The sequence below is a fragment of the Hippopotamus amphibius genome, chromosome 2 (assembly GCF_030028045.1).
Source record: "Hippopotamus amphibius kiboko isolate mHipAmp2 chromosome 2, mHipAmp2.hap2, whole genome shotgun sequence".
NCBI lineage: Eukaryota > Metazoa > Chordata > Mammalia > Artiodactyla > Hippopotamidae > Hippopotamus > Hippopotamus amphibius.
In genome coordinates, this window is record NC_080187.1 from 142,377 (window position 1) to 156,990 (window position 14,614).

Here is a 14,614-nt window from a genome sequence, read left to right on the forward strand (position 1 = left end):
AAGAGGAGGGCGCCTGGACACACCCCAGGCTGGCCGTGGCTGCACGGGCCAGCACCAAGCTCAGGGCCCACTCTGAGGGAGAGCACCAGTGTCCCCCAGGCCCCGGGGGTGCGGGTCCGTGGACTTATTCCTGCACAGCAGTGTCCTGAATGGGGACGGGGCGGAGGAAGAGGAAGAGGGTCCAGGCCTCCCTTCCTGGAGTGCTGACGAGCTCCCCGTGGCTGTGCTGAGGGCCCCTCCTCTCTGAGGTCTTGGCCCAGGTGGGAGCAGACGACACCCTGCTGCACACCCCCAAGGAGCGGGCAGCCCTGGCCGGCAGCAGGGTACACGGGACACCACACTCCCCCCCAGAACAGCAGGAAGGCGAACGTCACACAGAAACCCCAGTGAATAAACGGGCCAGTCAGCAGCCACGTCCTCTACACAGACCACCAGCAGCGTACGCAGCTCGGGAGAAGGCGCTGTGACAGGACATCACCCAGGTCACAGCAAACCCGGGACCAAGCAGACCAAGCACTGTCCGGGCAACAAAACTCCAGAACAGCTGGGCACTGAACCCCCAGGAGCTGCCAGAATGCCGGCGGCTGCATCCTGCCTGGCTCCCTGATGGCCCCCTGCACCCCTGCCTGGACTCCAGGGCCTGGAAGCTCCTTTGGCTTCTTCTCCCCCAAAGGCTAGCACTCTCTGCTCGCCTTAGAGACAGGTCCTCTGCAAGTGCCCTCACAGAACACAGGCCACAGCCCGCGACTCCCAGGCGAGAACGGGGCTGCTGAGACTGCCCCGCACCCGTGCCTGCACACACTCCCACGCGCACACGCACGCATCCCCGTGCCTGCACACACTCCCACGCGCACACGCACGCATCCCCGTGCCTGCACACACTCCCACGCGCACACGCACGCATCCCCGTGCCTGCACACACTCCCACGCGCACACGCACGCATCCCCGTGCCTGCACACACTCCAACGCGCACACGCACGCATCCCCGTGCCTGCACACACTCCCACGCGCACACGCACGCATCCCCGTGCCTGCACACACTCCCACGCGCACAGGCACGCATCCCCGTGCCTGCACACACTCCCACGCGCACAGGCACGCATCCCCGTGCCTGCACACACTCCCACGCGCACATGCACGCATCCCCGTGCCTGCACGTGTCGCCAGAGAGGGCCGAGGCCACTCCTGGCGCTCTGACCACGTAGCACTGTGTGCACAGCGTGGGGGTCCGTGGCGCAGCACGGGGAGCGGGAGGCGTCGGGGGTGTGGGGTGAGCGCAGGGCTGAAGGCAGGGCCAGCAGCTCCAGGCTGGACTCAGTCCGGCCCCAAGCCCCTCTGCTCTCTCACGCTCACTCGGTGAGCACTGGGCCTGCCTTTCCTGCCTCCTTGCCCGGGGACCGACCTCCCCCGGCCCACCGCAGCTTTCGGCCCTGGGCCGGGCGCTCTGTCCCAGCTCCGACATCCACAACACCCTCAGGAGTGCTCCCGCAACGTGCCCTGAGGCTCCGCTCACGCGGGGTGACCACGGTCCCCACAGACGTCTCGCCCCGCCTGCACCTCCCCTCATCAGAGCGGCCTCCTCCTGACCTCTGTCCCAACACCAAAAACTCAATACTACTGGAAACTGTGTTAAGTCTCTGGGGCTGCTGAAGGATCACCTCAAATCTTCCGGCTCACAAAACCCGTTTCTGAAACGCTGTGCGTAAGTCAGACGCTTTGACTCCTTGGCGCGGCCCGTGACTGTCCAGGGGGATGCCTTCCACAGACCCCTCCCACCCACGGCTGCCACACCTCGCTCTCAGCCCAGCAGGGAGCAGCAAGGAGGCTTCACCTGGTGGGCTCTCCGCTCGAAGGCCCCTGCAGGGGCGGAGAGCCGGTGCCCCGCCCCTCAGCTGCTGGGGCGGGGCTGCGTCCTAACACGCTCCAGCCAAGGCGGGGGCCCCCCGAGGGAGCCCCGGGGCAGCTGGACTCCGCAGGGGCCCCGCCACCCCACAGCCCACCCCGGGAGCCTCACGCAGCGATGGAGATGCTCGCAGCAGACGCGGGGCTGACTTCGGCCACTTCCCTGGCCTTCTGCAGAGCAAGCTTCTGAGTAGCTGCTTCTTCCATTTCCTCCTCGTCCTGTGTGGACAGACAGAAACGTGCAGGTAGCCCGAGGGCGCTGTGTCCACTCCCATGCCACCAGCTCTTCAGCCTGGAGCCTCCGAGTCCTTCCTGCCCCGAGCCAGGGGGCCCAGGCGGCCAGCCCTGCCTTAGCACGACCCACCCACACTCCGGACCCCCTGCGACACCCGCCTCTGCAGGCGACAGTCCCCAGGGTCTGTGTGTCAGCACCCCTCCCAGGGCGCTCCCAGGGACGACCCCATTCCGGAGCTCCAGACCCGGGGGCCCATTCCTGCATGTCAGTCTCATTCAGTCGAAATGCCAACCCACCCCTCCTTTATTCCCGCCCGGTCCTGCCCCCCCACCCCCCAGAGTACGCGTCACACTGGAAGGAAGTCAGCCTCTGCCCCAGAGCGTTGAGCCATGGCAAAGGGCGGGCTCCCCATCCTGAGCCTGGGCCTCCGCCTAGCACCTCCCACAGGAACCGTCACCAGGCACGTGTCTAGCAGGGCCGCCTCGAGACCTCTGCACTTTCCCACCTGGACCCGTCGGGTCACATCTGTCTACCTGTCCCTGCTGTGACCAGGCCCGGCCCTACATGCCCTTCCCCACTGACCTCCTGGAGAGAAGCCCCATGGCCGTCCGCCACCTGGGCTGGCATGTGCTCACGTGTGCACACCTGTGTAGACACTCTGCCCTGCCTCTGTGGCCTCCATGGGAAGGGAGTGGACATCTGGACAGACCCTCCAGCCCTGACCCCACATCACCAGGCAAAACCAACATGCTCTGCTCCTCAGATCTAGGTAAACAGCTCCAGGCTGAGCCTGTGGGCCCCGGGAGGCAACCAGTCTGTGCCGCCTGGCAGATCACTGGGGCCACCCTCACGTCCCCCATTCCCCCAATCTCGGGCCCACCTGGCTCCCCTGAGAGCTGGCATTCCCAACACGTCCTGAAACATCCTTGAATCTGCTTTTAGAGGCACAGCAATGGCAACTAAGCCCCGTCAGCTATCTGAAGATTTCCCTCCGCAGAGAACAGACATTCAAACTCCAGGCCCCAGAGGTGAGGCAGAACTAGACCCGCCACGAAGCACCCTAGAGACCTCTGTCCTCCAGCTATGGGCTCCATCCTGGTTTGCGGGCCTCAAATCACTCCAATGTGACGTGAGTGTATTTCCACTTCAAACAAACTCAATGTGAGTTTATTTCCATTTCACAAAACAAATGATGCTACCATATATTTGGGGGAGTATAAAGGAGGGCGTGTCAAGTCCCGCCCTTTTTGGCTCTTGGCCAGCCCAGGAATGCCCCTGGCCTGACAGAAACAGGCGTCCACCTGCGCCAACTCCCCGAGAGAGGAAATTCCTGGATTAGGGCAGTTTGCCCAAAGAGGCCACCACCCAGGGTCTGTGCTTGGATACAGGGCCCCCGGGACATGGCCTGTCAGTATGTCCTCATCACGGACAACCGTGAAGGAGCAGTGAGAGCTCCGAACTCAAGCGCACCCGGCCCAGGACAGCTGGTGCCAGACCGACAGCGCTGCTGGACATCCCTGGTGCACGTGGTCCCGGAGATCCTGACACCAAGAAGAGCTCTGTGGTTGCGTGGGTCCCCCCAGCCAGGGGCTTGAGCCATTCTCCAGCCACCCCTGGACGGGGAGGTTCAGTCTAGGAACAGGCCAACAACAGTACCGGGAAGGCCAGTGGGAGTCCCGACCCTCAGAGGCCAGCACCCAGACGAAGGGAGCAGTCTAGACCCACAGGCACGGTCCCAGCCCAGCTGGGGTGGGGGAGGAGGGCTGAGCAGAGCAGGGGAGGCGCGCTGCACGGGCTGCCTCCGTGGAGACACCTCCCGGGGAGCCGGGTGGGCAGCCCTGTGCACAGCCGCGCCACCGCTGCCTGCAGAGACGCCCTGAACCTGCCTTCCTCAGGGAGGGCCCGAGTCCAGCCCCAGAACGAGGACAGTGTGAAGAGGCGTGGGGTGGGCCGGACTGGAGTGGGTGCAACACAAGTGGGAGGCTGCCAGGGACGGCAGGCGCGCGTGCACGGACGTACACACACAGGCGCGCGCAGGCACAGGCCCGGCGCAGAGAGCAAGCACGCGGGTGCCTGCAAGGCCCGCGCCTTCCCGGACCTCCCGACCGGCAGCAGCGCCCTCCGCACCAGGAGCCCAGCGCATCAAAGCGCCAGCCTGAGGCTGAGACAGTGGGCGGCCTGCACTGTCCAGGGCAGAGAAGGGGACAGACACCAGGCGTGGGGCTGTGTCATCTGGAGGGAAACCACAGGGCAGACGTGTAGTCACCTCCCCCGCCAGGCTCCAGGATGAGAGGTGACTATTAACTCCCACTGGGCACAGCCTGGGGAGAACGCCGTCCTGCTGGGGCACCGGCTTGCCGAGAACAGGCACCAGCTGCTCCTCCAGCACCAGCCTGGCCAGACTCTGAGGACAGCACCCCACAGCCTGAGCTCAACCATCCATGCCAGAGGCCGACCACAGAGGCCACCTCACCACCCGGGGGTGACCGCAGGGGTCCCCTCACTGCCCCTAAGAGTCCCCAGACGGGATGTGCCCTAAAGCCCACCTCCTGGGCCCTCTGACTCCTGAGAGGACACATCCCCCGCTTCAAACGTCTACGCGCCCCTCACGCCTGAGACCAGGGCCGGCTGCGCCCCCACCCCCAGGCCCCTCTCGAGGCCGCATGCTGTCACGCCACCTCCCGCTCCCACACCTCCTGCCTCTCGGGTCATTCTTCCCACGTCTTGGCTTCCCGGGGGCGGCCCTCACGGTCACCTGCCCTCCTGCCGTGGTCTCTCTCCCTGCCTCGTCAGCACCATGCCCTGCACCCTCACCCTGCTGTCCAGGCCCAGAGGAGACGGCCCGGGACAGCGGCCACGTGGCCCTGCACCCAGGACCTGGCCCTCCTCACGCGCTGCAGCCTCACCCAGAGGGGCCCGCACGGACCCCTACACACCTGGGCTGCAGGTGGTCCCCACCTACATACCTTGGTCAGCTCCTGCGCGTTGGCGAGGTTGTCCACGGCAATGGCCAGGAAGACGTTCAGCAGCGTGTCTGGTTGCCTCCAGCTAAGGAAGGGAAGCCTTTGGCCCCACAGCCTCTCCCAGGGTCGGATCACAGCTTCCTCCACGCAACACAGGGGCCCCTCTCCCCAGGTCCCGGCCAGCCTCGGCCTCCTTCCTTGGTATCTATATCCCCCTGCCCCTGGCTCTCCAGCCCTGTCAGCCCCTGTCATCCCCAGACACAGCCCAGCCCAGCTGCTGGGCCCTGGGGCGCCCTGGCCTCCACCCAGCCTCCTTCACACAATCTCACATCACCCAACCTCCCTGAAAGCCCGCACCACCTCTTCCCCCGCCACCCCCAGCTCTCCAAGGCTGAAGCTCCAGGCCGGAAGCTCACCCTGTGTTGGATTAACCTGCTTTGCTTCCCAGGAGGGCACACGGACTGCCCACTCTGTCTCCACCTCTCCCAATAAGCACCCTCTGCTTCACAGGTTGCACACGGGCCCCAGACCTCTGGGTCCCACGAGCCGAGACCACCGGCGGACCAACTTCCCACTAGGCGCACAGACACCCGCCTGGCTTTTCTCCCCCTTCCTTCTCCAAAGCCAAGGACGGGGATGCCACCCGCCCCACCCCGAGCTGGCTCTCCTCAGAGCAGCAGAAGCAACGTGCTGACGGCAGACGCCGCGGGAGTGCGGGCAAGAGGCCCCCGCATCCAAAGCCCCTCCCACGGTGCCCCCCAGGAGCCCTGACACGGTGCTCCTAAGACCCCTGCTCAGAAATGAGGAAACAAAGGTCACAGAGGGAACTTCCCTGGTGGCGCAGTGGTTAAGAATCTATGAAGCTAATGCAGGGGACATGGGTTCGATCCCTGGGCTGGGAAGATCCCACATGCAGCGGAGCAACTAAGCCTGTGCGCCACAATTACTGAGCCTGCGCTTTAGAGCCCGTGAGCCACAACTGTTGAGCCCATGTGCTGCAACTACTGAAGCCCACACGCCTAGAGCCCGTGCTCCACAAGAGAAACCACCACGTGAGAAGCCTGTGCACCGCAACACAGAGTAGCCCCCGCTCGCCACAACTAGAGAAAGCCCGCGTGCAGCAGCGAAGACCCAACACAGCCAAAAACAAAAAACCAAAAACCAAAATAACAAAGGCCACGGAGGGTAGATACCTCCCAGGGTCCCAGAGTCGGGGGCCCAGCGGCCCTGCCTCCGCTCTGCCCTGCCCGTCTGAATCTCTGCGGGGTCAGGGCCTCGTGCTGCCGCTGACCTGAGTCACTTCAGTTTCCCTGTCGCTGAAGTCCCCTCTCCCCACCTCAGCGCCAGGCAGCACCGTCCTGCCCATGCTGTCCCCCCCCCCGCCCCCCCCAGCCCTCGGTGCCCTGCACGCCGACACTGGGCAGGCGGTCCTTTGCCACGGGCTGTCCTCCACCCACCTGATGCCAGCAGCCCCTTCCCCTCAGTCACGACAGCCGAGCTGTGTCAGACGCTGCCGGTCTTGGGGGCAGGCACCCAGGGGCAGCCCTGTGCCCCGTGTTATCCCAGGGGCTCTGGGCCAGTGCCAGGCTTGAGCAGCTGTCAGCTCTGGGTGACCCTGGTGGGTCAGGCCCCTGTCTGACAAGGAGGTGCCCCGGGACCCAGGGGTGACCCACATCCCAGGGCACCGCTTCGGAGACAAGCCTGCTCAGGGCCCCAGCAGGGCCCATGGGACCGGACACCGAGGTCTGCTGCTGCCTCCTGGCACCGACCACAGCTGTGGGCACACTCAGAGGCCTCACCACGCCCAGAGAGCAGGACGAAAGCCATGGCTCTTGGGGCCCAGCCAGGGACACACTCTAATTGGGGAGCAAGGGATGGGGTGGGGGAGGCCTGCGGCGGAGTCTCCGGGGCTGGGCTTGCCCTGACCCTGCAAAGCCCCCACCCCGGACCCTGAAACACCAGCCGGAGGAGCACCCTCCACACGGCCTTCCTTTGTGCTTCTCTGCAGGCACAACACTTCCATCGGGGGAAGCTTTTTTAAAAGCCCAGGGCCCAAACTTAATTACTGAATTAAGTTAAAGGGAAAGCAAAGTAACTGGCTGCCCTCAGGCTCAAAGCCCCTGCCCTCCCCCAGAGCCCTGCCCGCCCGCCGCCCACCTGCCCGCCTCGGGACACCCCACGTGCTGCTCATGCTTCCTCGGCCTCCGGACCGAGGTCAGGCGGCACCGAAGCTCAGTCGCTCCTGCCGGGGGAAGGAGCGCCCCGGCCACCCTCCAGCGGGACAGCAGCCCTCACGTTTGTGCCCGATACCCACTGCGTCCTTCAGGGGAAGGAGAGGCAAGCGGGTCCGGGAAGCACGGCCCAGCCCGGACCGCAGAAGGATACAGTTTCCGAACAGCGTCAGGACAATGAAGTAAACAGACGAGAACATGCCTTTGCTGACCCCACCTTGCGACTCGATCCCGTGATACATCACCGCGTTCCAGTCCTCCCCGGTCAGGATCTGCGGGGGGGAGGGAGGCAGGGCACCTGGGGCACGTCCCCACGCCCAGCACGCCCACGCGCGCTCTCAGGGTGGGGCACACGTGTGCACACACAGGCTCCTGGATGACCGTCCAGGCGGCCCAGGGGCCTCCAGAGAAGCTTCCAGAAGGACACGGCTGCTGGGCTGGGTCAGGCCTTACAAGATGACTCTGCTCTGGGTTTCTGGCAAGGATGGAAAGGGAGCTCCCGGCAGGAGGGAAAGGTGAACAGAGGCGCGGGGACCGCGGCAGAGCCTCCCACGTCCCAGAGCCGCCTGGTCGCTGCCGCACCAGCGAGGAGACTGAGGCTCAGCGGGGGGTGCGAGCTGCTCAAGGCCGGACAACAGCAGCAGGGCCTCTGACCCTCCTCGTTCCTCCCTCCCCTGGCCCAGTGCATCCAGGCCCTGAGGGCAGCTAAATGCAGTCTTCGCCCCATCAGGAAACGTGTCTCTTTTTCATTTGTAGTTTTGGGAACGTACGAGGGGATGAGACAACAGACGTTCATGTGTCCGCCACCCACCATGGAAACTGCTAACACTGTCACATTTGCATGACGGCCCACGATCCCTCTCGACAGGCAACCCCAATCATGAATCTGGGGGCATCCCCATCCTTGTGGACCTATAAACAAAACGCACCGTGTGTCTTAAACACGCACAGGAGGGTGTCAGGCTACGTCGTCACTCCGCTCGTTCACCGTCTGACGCTCGCCTGTGCGGACACACGAGCCCGCTGTCCTCGGAGAGCACTGCGCGGACTCCCTCCGCGTGCCCCCCCTTCCCCGACAGGCACGTCCGAGGTTTTCGCCAGGGTGTCCCACTGCGTCCCACTGCGCACGCAAAGCCTGTCTGGGGCTGGTCCTGCTGGAAGGCATGCTCTGCGCACCCCTGACTTCACGGGGCATTTCCAAGGTGCTTTCCCAGACGACAGTCCCACCAGCAACACAGGCTGCATCTTCCTCACACCCTCATCCCAAACTGAGCACGTCACACCCTCCGACAGCTCCCGGCCGGCGGGGTGAACGGGAGAGCCAGTCAGGTGGGACATCTCTTGTATCCGGTGGTGGCTCAGATCTCCTCTCTGCGGCCTTTTCAACCTTTTGGCTTGTATTTCGCTGACGACTCATCTCTTCTTACCGACTTCCTGATGTATTCTTGTATGTGCTAGTCCTCTATCTGCCATGTTTACTGGAAAAATCTTCTGCTGGTCTCCTCTTTAGTTTTAACTAACCTTTTGTATTATAAAAAAGTTCAGTGAAGTCAAACGTATCAGTCTTTTCCTTTATGGTTTCTGCTTTTTGCCCCTTAAGAAATCCTTCTCCATCCCAAGGTTATAAAGAATTTTCCTATATTTTCTTCGAATCATTTTAAAGTTTGGTTTTTAGGTCTCTAATCCAACTGGAACTTGTGGTTACTATTCTGTGTACACTTTTCTCCCACACGGAAGGCTCATTTTTTGACCATCCCATCCCCCTCCCATTGATTTAAAATGCCATCTTTTTCATATGACCGACTTCCTACGTAAGCCTGGGCATGTTTCCGGGCTTTCTCGTCTGTTCTTTGATACTCTGTCTTCATACCTCACAGTCTTCATTACTGTAGCTTTATAGTAAGTCTTGATATACAGTGGGGCAAATCAGTCCTTCTTGAAATGTCTGGGCTATTCTTGGACATTTACTGCCCCACAAAATCAATATGCTGAATTCCAAGAGCAGTTCTGTTGGGATCTGGATCACAGACTAAACTCGGGAGAACTGATTGCTTTACCATGGTAAGGCATCCCACTTATAAACACATGTATCCAGTTCTTTCGGTCTTTTAATAACAATTTATAATTTCACCTGTAAAAGTCTTACATACTTTTTGTGGATTCACTTCTGAGTAACACAGCTTTCGTTACTCCTGTAAGTGAAATCTTTCCTTTTAATCGAATATTCTAATTGAATGATGCTGTTATATGGAAAAGCTTCATTTTTCGTATGTTGATCTTGTGTTCAGCAACAGTGAATTCTCATTATTTCTCATTGATTTTGAGTTTTCTATGTAAATAATCACATCATTTGCAAATAATAACTATTTTGTCTATTCCTTTCCAGTCCTTCTACCTTTCTTTTTCTTATTACATTGACTTCAACTGCCTGAATACTAGACATCCTTGGTTATGCTTTCAATCTGTATTAGTCTGGGTTCTCCAGAAACAGAACCAATAGGAGATGTCTGGGTATATCTTGTGGACAGCTGACAAGGAGAGACGATGGTGTAAGTTTCAGCCCAACTCTGAGTCCAAAAACAAGAGAAGATGGATGTCCCAGCTCAAAGATGGTTGAACAGTGAGAGTGGACTCTCCCTTACTCAGCCCTTTTGTTCTACTCAGGCCTTCAGTGGACTAGATGAGGCTCCAACATCTGCTTTCTCAGTCCACCAATTCAAATGCTCATCTCACCCGGAAACACCTTCACAGACACACCCAGAAATAATGTTTACTCTGGGAACCCACGGTCCACTCAAGTTGACATAAAATTAACCATCAACAATCTTTTATCTGCGATGTTTGCTATGGTCTTTGTAAAATAACAGCTTTATTGAGATATAATTAACATACCATACAATTCAGTCATTTGAAGTGTACAATTCAATGGTTTTTAGTATATTTACAAATATGTGCAATCATTACCACAGTCAACTTTAGAACATTTCCATCCCTTCAAAAAAGAAATCCATCCATATTAGCTATCACCCACCTGGCTGTGGGTTTGGTTTTTTTGGTGGTTTTTTTTTTTTCTTGAGTCCTTAGTATTTTAAGTTTTTCGTATAGCATGCTTTTCATCATCATATCAATGTTTTATCTTTCTGCATCTATTGATATGCTTATTTTTCTCTTTTAAACTGTAGAGGGGCTTCCCTCATGGCACAGTAGTTAAGAATCCACCTGCCAATGCAGGTTCGAGCCCTGGTCTGGGAAGATTCCACATGCCGTGGAACAACTAAGCCCGTGAGCCACAACTATTGAGCCCATGTTCCACAACTACTGAAGCCTGCGCGCCAAGAGCCCGTGCTCTGCAACAAGAGAAGCCACCACAATGAGAAGCCCACACACCGAAACAAAGAGTAGCCCCCGCTCACCACAACTAGAGAAAGCCCACGCACAGCAAGGAAGACCCAATGCAGCCAAAATAAAATAAAATAAAATACAAATAAATAAATAAAAATTTAAAAAAAATTAAACTGTAGAGATCAGGAAATTACATTGGCAGATTATTGTGTCACTGAGATAAACACAGTTCAGCTATGCGATTCTATTTTATACACAGTTGGATCTGAATTTGGATATTCTGTTTCAGACTGTTCGCATCCACCTTCACTGAGCAAACACTTAAAGTACCTGCTGTGAGTCAGGCAATCTTCAGGCACTTATGATCCAATCGTCGGTGGACAAAACAAAGCCCCTGCCTCACAGAGCTGTGGAAGCTCTGAAATGCAGCCAGGAGGACCAGACGGAATCTGATCTTTTAACCGCTTACTGTCCTAACGCAGGCCTCCGGGACATCTGTCAGAAACTCAAGACACTTAGCAGACACCTACCCTAGAACACCTGCACAGCCATCCCTGAAGGACACACACCCCCCTTCCTGTGTCAGAGCACAGCCTCATGGCTTCTGTCTTATAAGCTCCAGACTCTCTCTCTTCCCCTGAACACTATTTTTATTTTACCCAAATCTCTGTCTCTTGAATTGCAATTCTTAAGACCCCAAAACACTTATCTGAAGCCTCCTGCAGTTTTTTTGGTTGACAGAGTTCACATTCTGTCTGCATTTTGCTTTTCTTATATTCTCTTTGCCTGGCTGTGGGGTCAAGGTTGTACTAGCCCCATGAAATGATTTCATCCTTTCTCTGTAAGTGTCTGAGTATGTTATCATCTATTCCTTAAAGGCTTGGCAAAACTCACCTTATAACTCCCCAGGCCCTGGGCAGGAGGCAGGAAGGCAGGAGGCAGGAAGGCAGGAAGAGAGCTTTGGCTATGGATTCCATTTCTTTAATGGTTATAAAACTATCCACGTTTTTTTCTTCTTGAACTAATTTAAGTAATTGATGTTTTCCTATAGAAGTGCACATTTCATATAACTTTTCAGATCTATTGGCATAAAGTTGCCATAATATACTTTTAGATTTTTAAAATGTCTCCCTTTTCTGTAGCTATGCCTCCCTTTTGGGCTATACTTTATTAATTTTTTTTTAAGTTTTTAAAAAATTGATTGATTGGCTACCTTGGGTCTTCATTGCTGCACATGGGCTTTCTCTAGTTGCAGCAAGCAGGGGCTACTCTTCATTGTGGCACACGGGCTCCTCATTGAGGTGGCTTCTCTTGTTGCAGAGCACAGGCTCTAGGTGCATGGGCTTCAGTAGTTGTGGCACACAGGCTCAAGAGTTGTGGCTCGCCAGCTCTAGACTGCAGGCTCAGTAAGTTGTGGTGCACGGGCTTAGTTGCTCTGCGGCCTGTGGGATCTTCGTGGAGCAGGAATCGAACCCGTGTTCCCTGCACTGGCAGGTGGATTCTTAACCACTGCGCCACCTAGGAAGTCCTGAAAAAAATTTTTTTTTAAAGTATAGCCCAAGAACTTCCTAGGTGGCGCATTGGTTAAGAATCTGCCTGCCAATGCAGGGGACACGGGTTTGATCCCTGCCCCAGGAAGATCCCACATGCTACGGAGCAACTAAGCCCGTGAGCCACAACTATTGAGCCTGTGTGCCGCAACTACTGAAGCCCACATGCATAGGGCCTGTGCTCTGCAACAAGAGAAGCCACCACAATGAGGAGCCTGTGTGCCACAATGAAGAGTAGCCCCTGCTCACCGCAACTAGAGAAAGCTTGCACAGCAACAGAGACCCAACATAGCCAAAAATAAATAAATTTATTAAAAAAACTTTTTACTGAAGTATAGTTGAGGTGCAATATCATAGAAGCTACAGGTGAACAATACAGTGATTCACAATTTTTAAAGGTTATATGCCATCTAGTTATTATAAAATATCGCTACATTCCCTGTCTCGTCCAACACCTCCGTGCAGCTTACTTTATACACGACTGTTTGTGCCGCTAACCCCTACGCTGCCCCTCCCCACTCCCCGCTCCCCACTGGTAACCACTCTTTCATTCTCTTTATCTGTGAGTCTGCTTTTTTTCCATTATATTCACTAGTTTGTTGTATTGGGCGATACTTTTTACTTTTTTATTTTTTTATTTTTGGGGGGGTACACCAAGTTCAATCATCTGTTTTTATACACATATCCCCGTATTCTCTCCCTCCCTTGACTCCCCCCCCACCCTCCCTTGAGTCCCCCCGGGCTATACTTTTTATTTGTGATTTTTTTTCCTTGATCAGTCTTGCTATGAAGTTATCTACTTTATTAGTCTTGCTGAGAACGAGCTTTTTATGATTTTGTTATCTTGGTATTTTAGTTTTCTGTTCCACTAATGTCTGCTCTTAGCATCATTTTTCCTGCTTTCAGTTTCTCTTTGGTTTATTCTACTATTCTTTTTTCTAGATTTTTAAGATAAGTATTTATTTATTTTTAGTCATTCTCTTATTTTGATAACTGCTTTTAAGATTCTAAATTTTCCTCTAAGTATTGCTTCAGACATCCTCTAAGTGTTGCTAATTACTGTTCAGTTCTAAGTATTCTGTAGTGCCCACTATGGTGTCTTCTTCAACTCAAAAAACCCTCAGCTTTCAAATATGGGGAAGATTTTAAGTGACTGTTTACTAGTGGCTTCTATTTATTTAAGTAATATCAAGAATGTGCTCTGTAGGAGAGCAATTCTTTAATACTTGTAGGAATTTCCTGAGTGACCTAGTTTCTGCAAATGTTCTCTGTGCCCCAAACAGTGACTATTTTACTCGCTACCGTGGGTGCAAGTCCTGTGCATCAGCTGACTCAAGACTGTTGTCCCACGCGTCCTATTACGTCCTTGCTAATCGCCTATCAGCTTCACCCTTCAGTTGGACAGAAATACATTACAGATCTCTTAAAAGAGGGTGGACTTTTGATTTCTCCTTGTAATTCTGTCAGTTTTTGCTTGGTGTGTTTTTTGGGCCTAGTTGTTAGGTGCATCTTCCCTTTATTGTTATGTAATGCATTTCCTTATTTTTACTAAAGCTTTTTTTCACCTTAACTTCTATTTTGGCTGATGTTAACATTACACCAGCTTTCTTTCCGTTAATGTTTACTTAGTTTATCTTTTTGTATCCATTTAACTTTAAAGTATCTACTATTTCAAACATTCAGAAAGGTACAATGAAAAATATTGAAAGCTCTGTGTACCCACTACTCAGCTTAAGAAATAAAGCTTTAAAATGTAGTTGAAGTTCCTTGAATAGAAATCCCCAGTCTCATTCCTCCTCTTGCCAAGCCCACCTCACCTGAATTTGGTGTTAATCATTCCCATGCAAGGTTTTATACTTTTACTTGCATATAATATAAACAATATTGTTATGCAATATGTTTTGAAACAAGATTTTTTCATCCTCATTTAAATAGTATCATATGCTAAACCATAATGGAAAAGAATGGAAAAAAGAACGCATATATATGTATAACTGAATCACTTTGTTGTACAGCAGAAATTAACACAACATTGTAAATCAGCTATACTTCAACTTAAAAAATTAAATAAATAGTATCATTTGCTTTGCGTTACTCCGAATCTTGCTTTTTTTTTTTCAAGCTTAACATTGCTTGTGATTCACGTTAATACAGTTAATTCCAGGTCCTGCTGTGCAGACAGAAAACGCTCTCCTTACCCACTCTCCTGCGGATGAGCAGCCAAGAGGCCCCCAGCGTCTTGCTGCGGTGCCTGAGGCCACCCCGAGGGTCTCGCAGGTCTCTGTGCACGTGGCCAGGGACCTTCCATAGCGCGGACCCACAACAGGAAGTGCTGTTGGGTGACTTCCAGTGGGTTAGATACGGTGACATCACTTTTCCGAAGTGGCTCT

General features: G+C 54.9%; 1 protein-coding gene across 2 annotated transcripts in view; it reads right to left on the bottom strand.

The window, feature by feature from the left end:
• Positions 1–14,614, bottom strand: part of CACNA1B (calcium voltage-gated channel subunit alpha1 B) — a 201,545-nt gene that overhangs the window by 95,838 nt on the left and 91,093 nt on the right. For both annotated transcript variants that reach the window (XM_057721006.1, XM_057721007.1), the window contains exons 16-18: positions 7,487–7,604; positions 5,105–5,172; positions 2,016–2,122 (exon numbers count right to left, since the gene is read on the bottom strand). In XM_057721006.1, the coding sequence (XP_057576989.1) occupies positions 2,016–2,122; positions 5,105–5,172; positions 7,487–7,604 (293 nt within the window). The remainder of the gene's footprint in view (positions 1–2,015; positions 2,123–5,104; positions 5,173–7,486; positions 7,605–14,614) is intronic.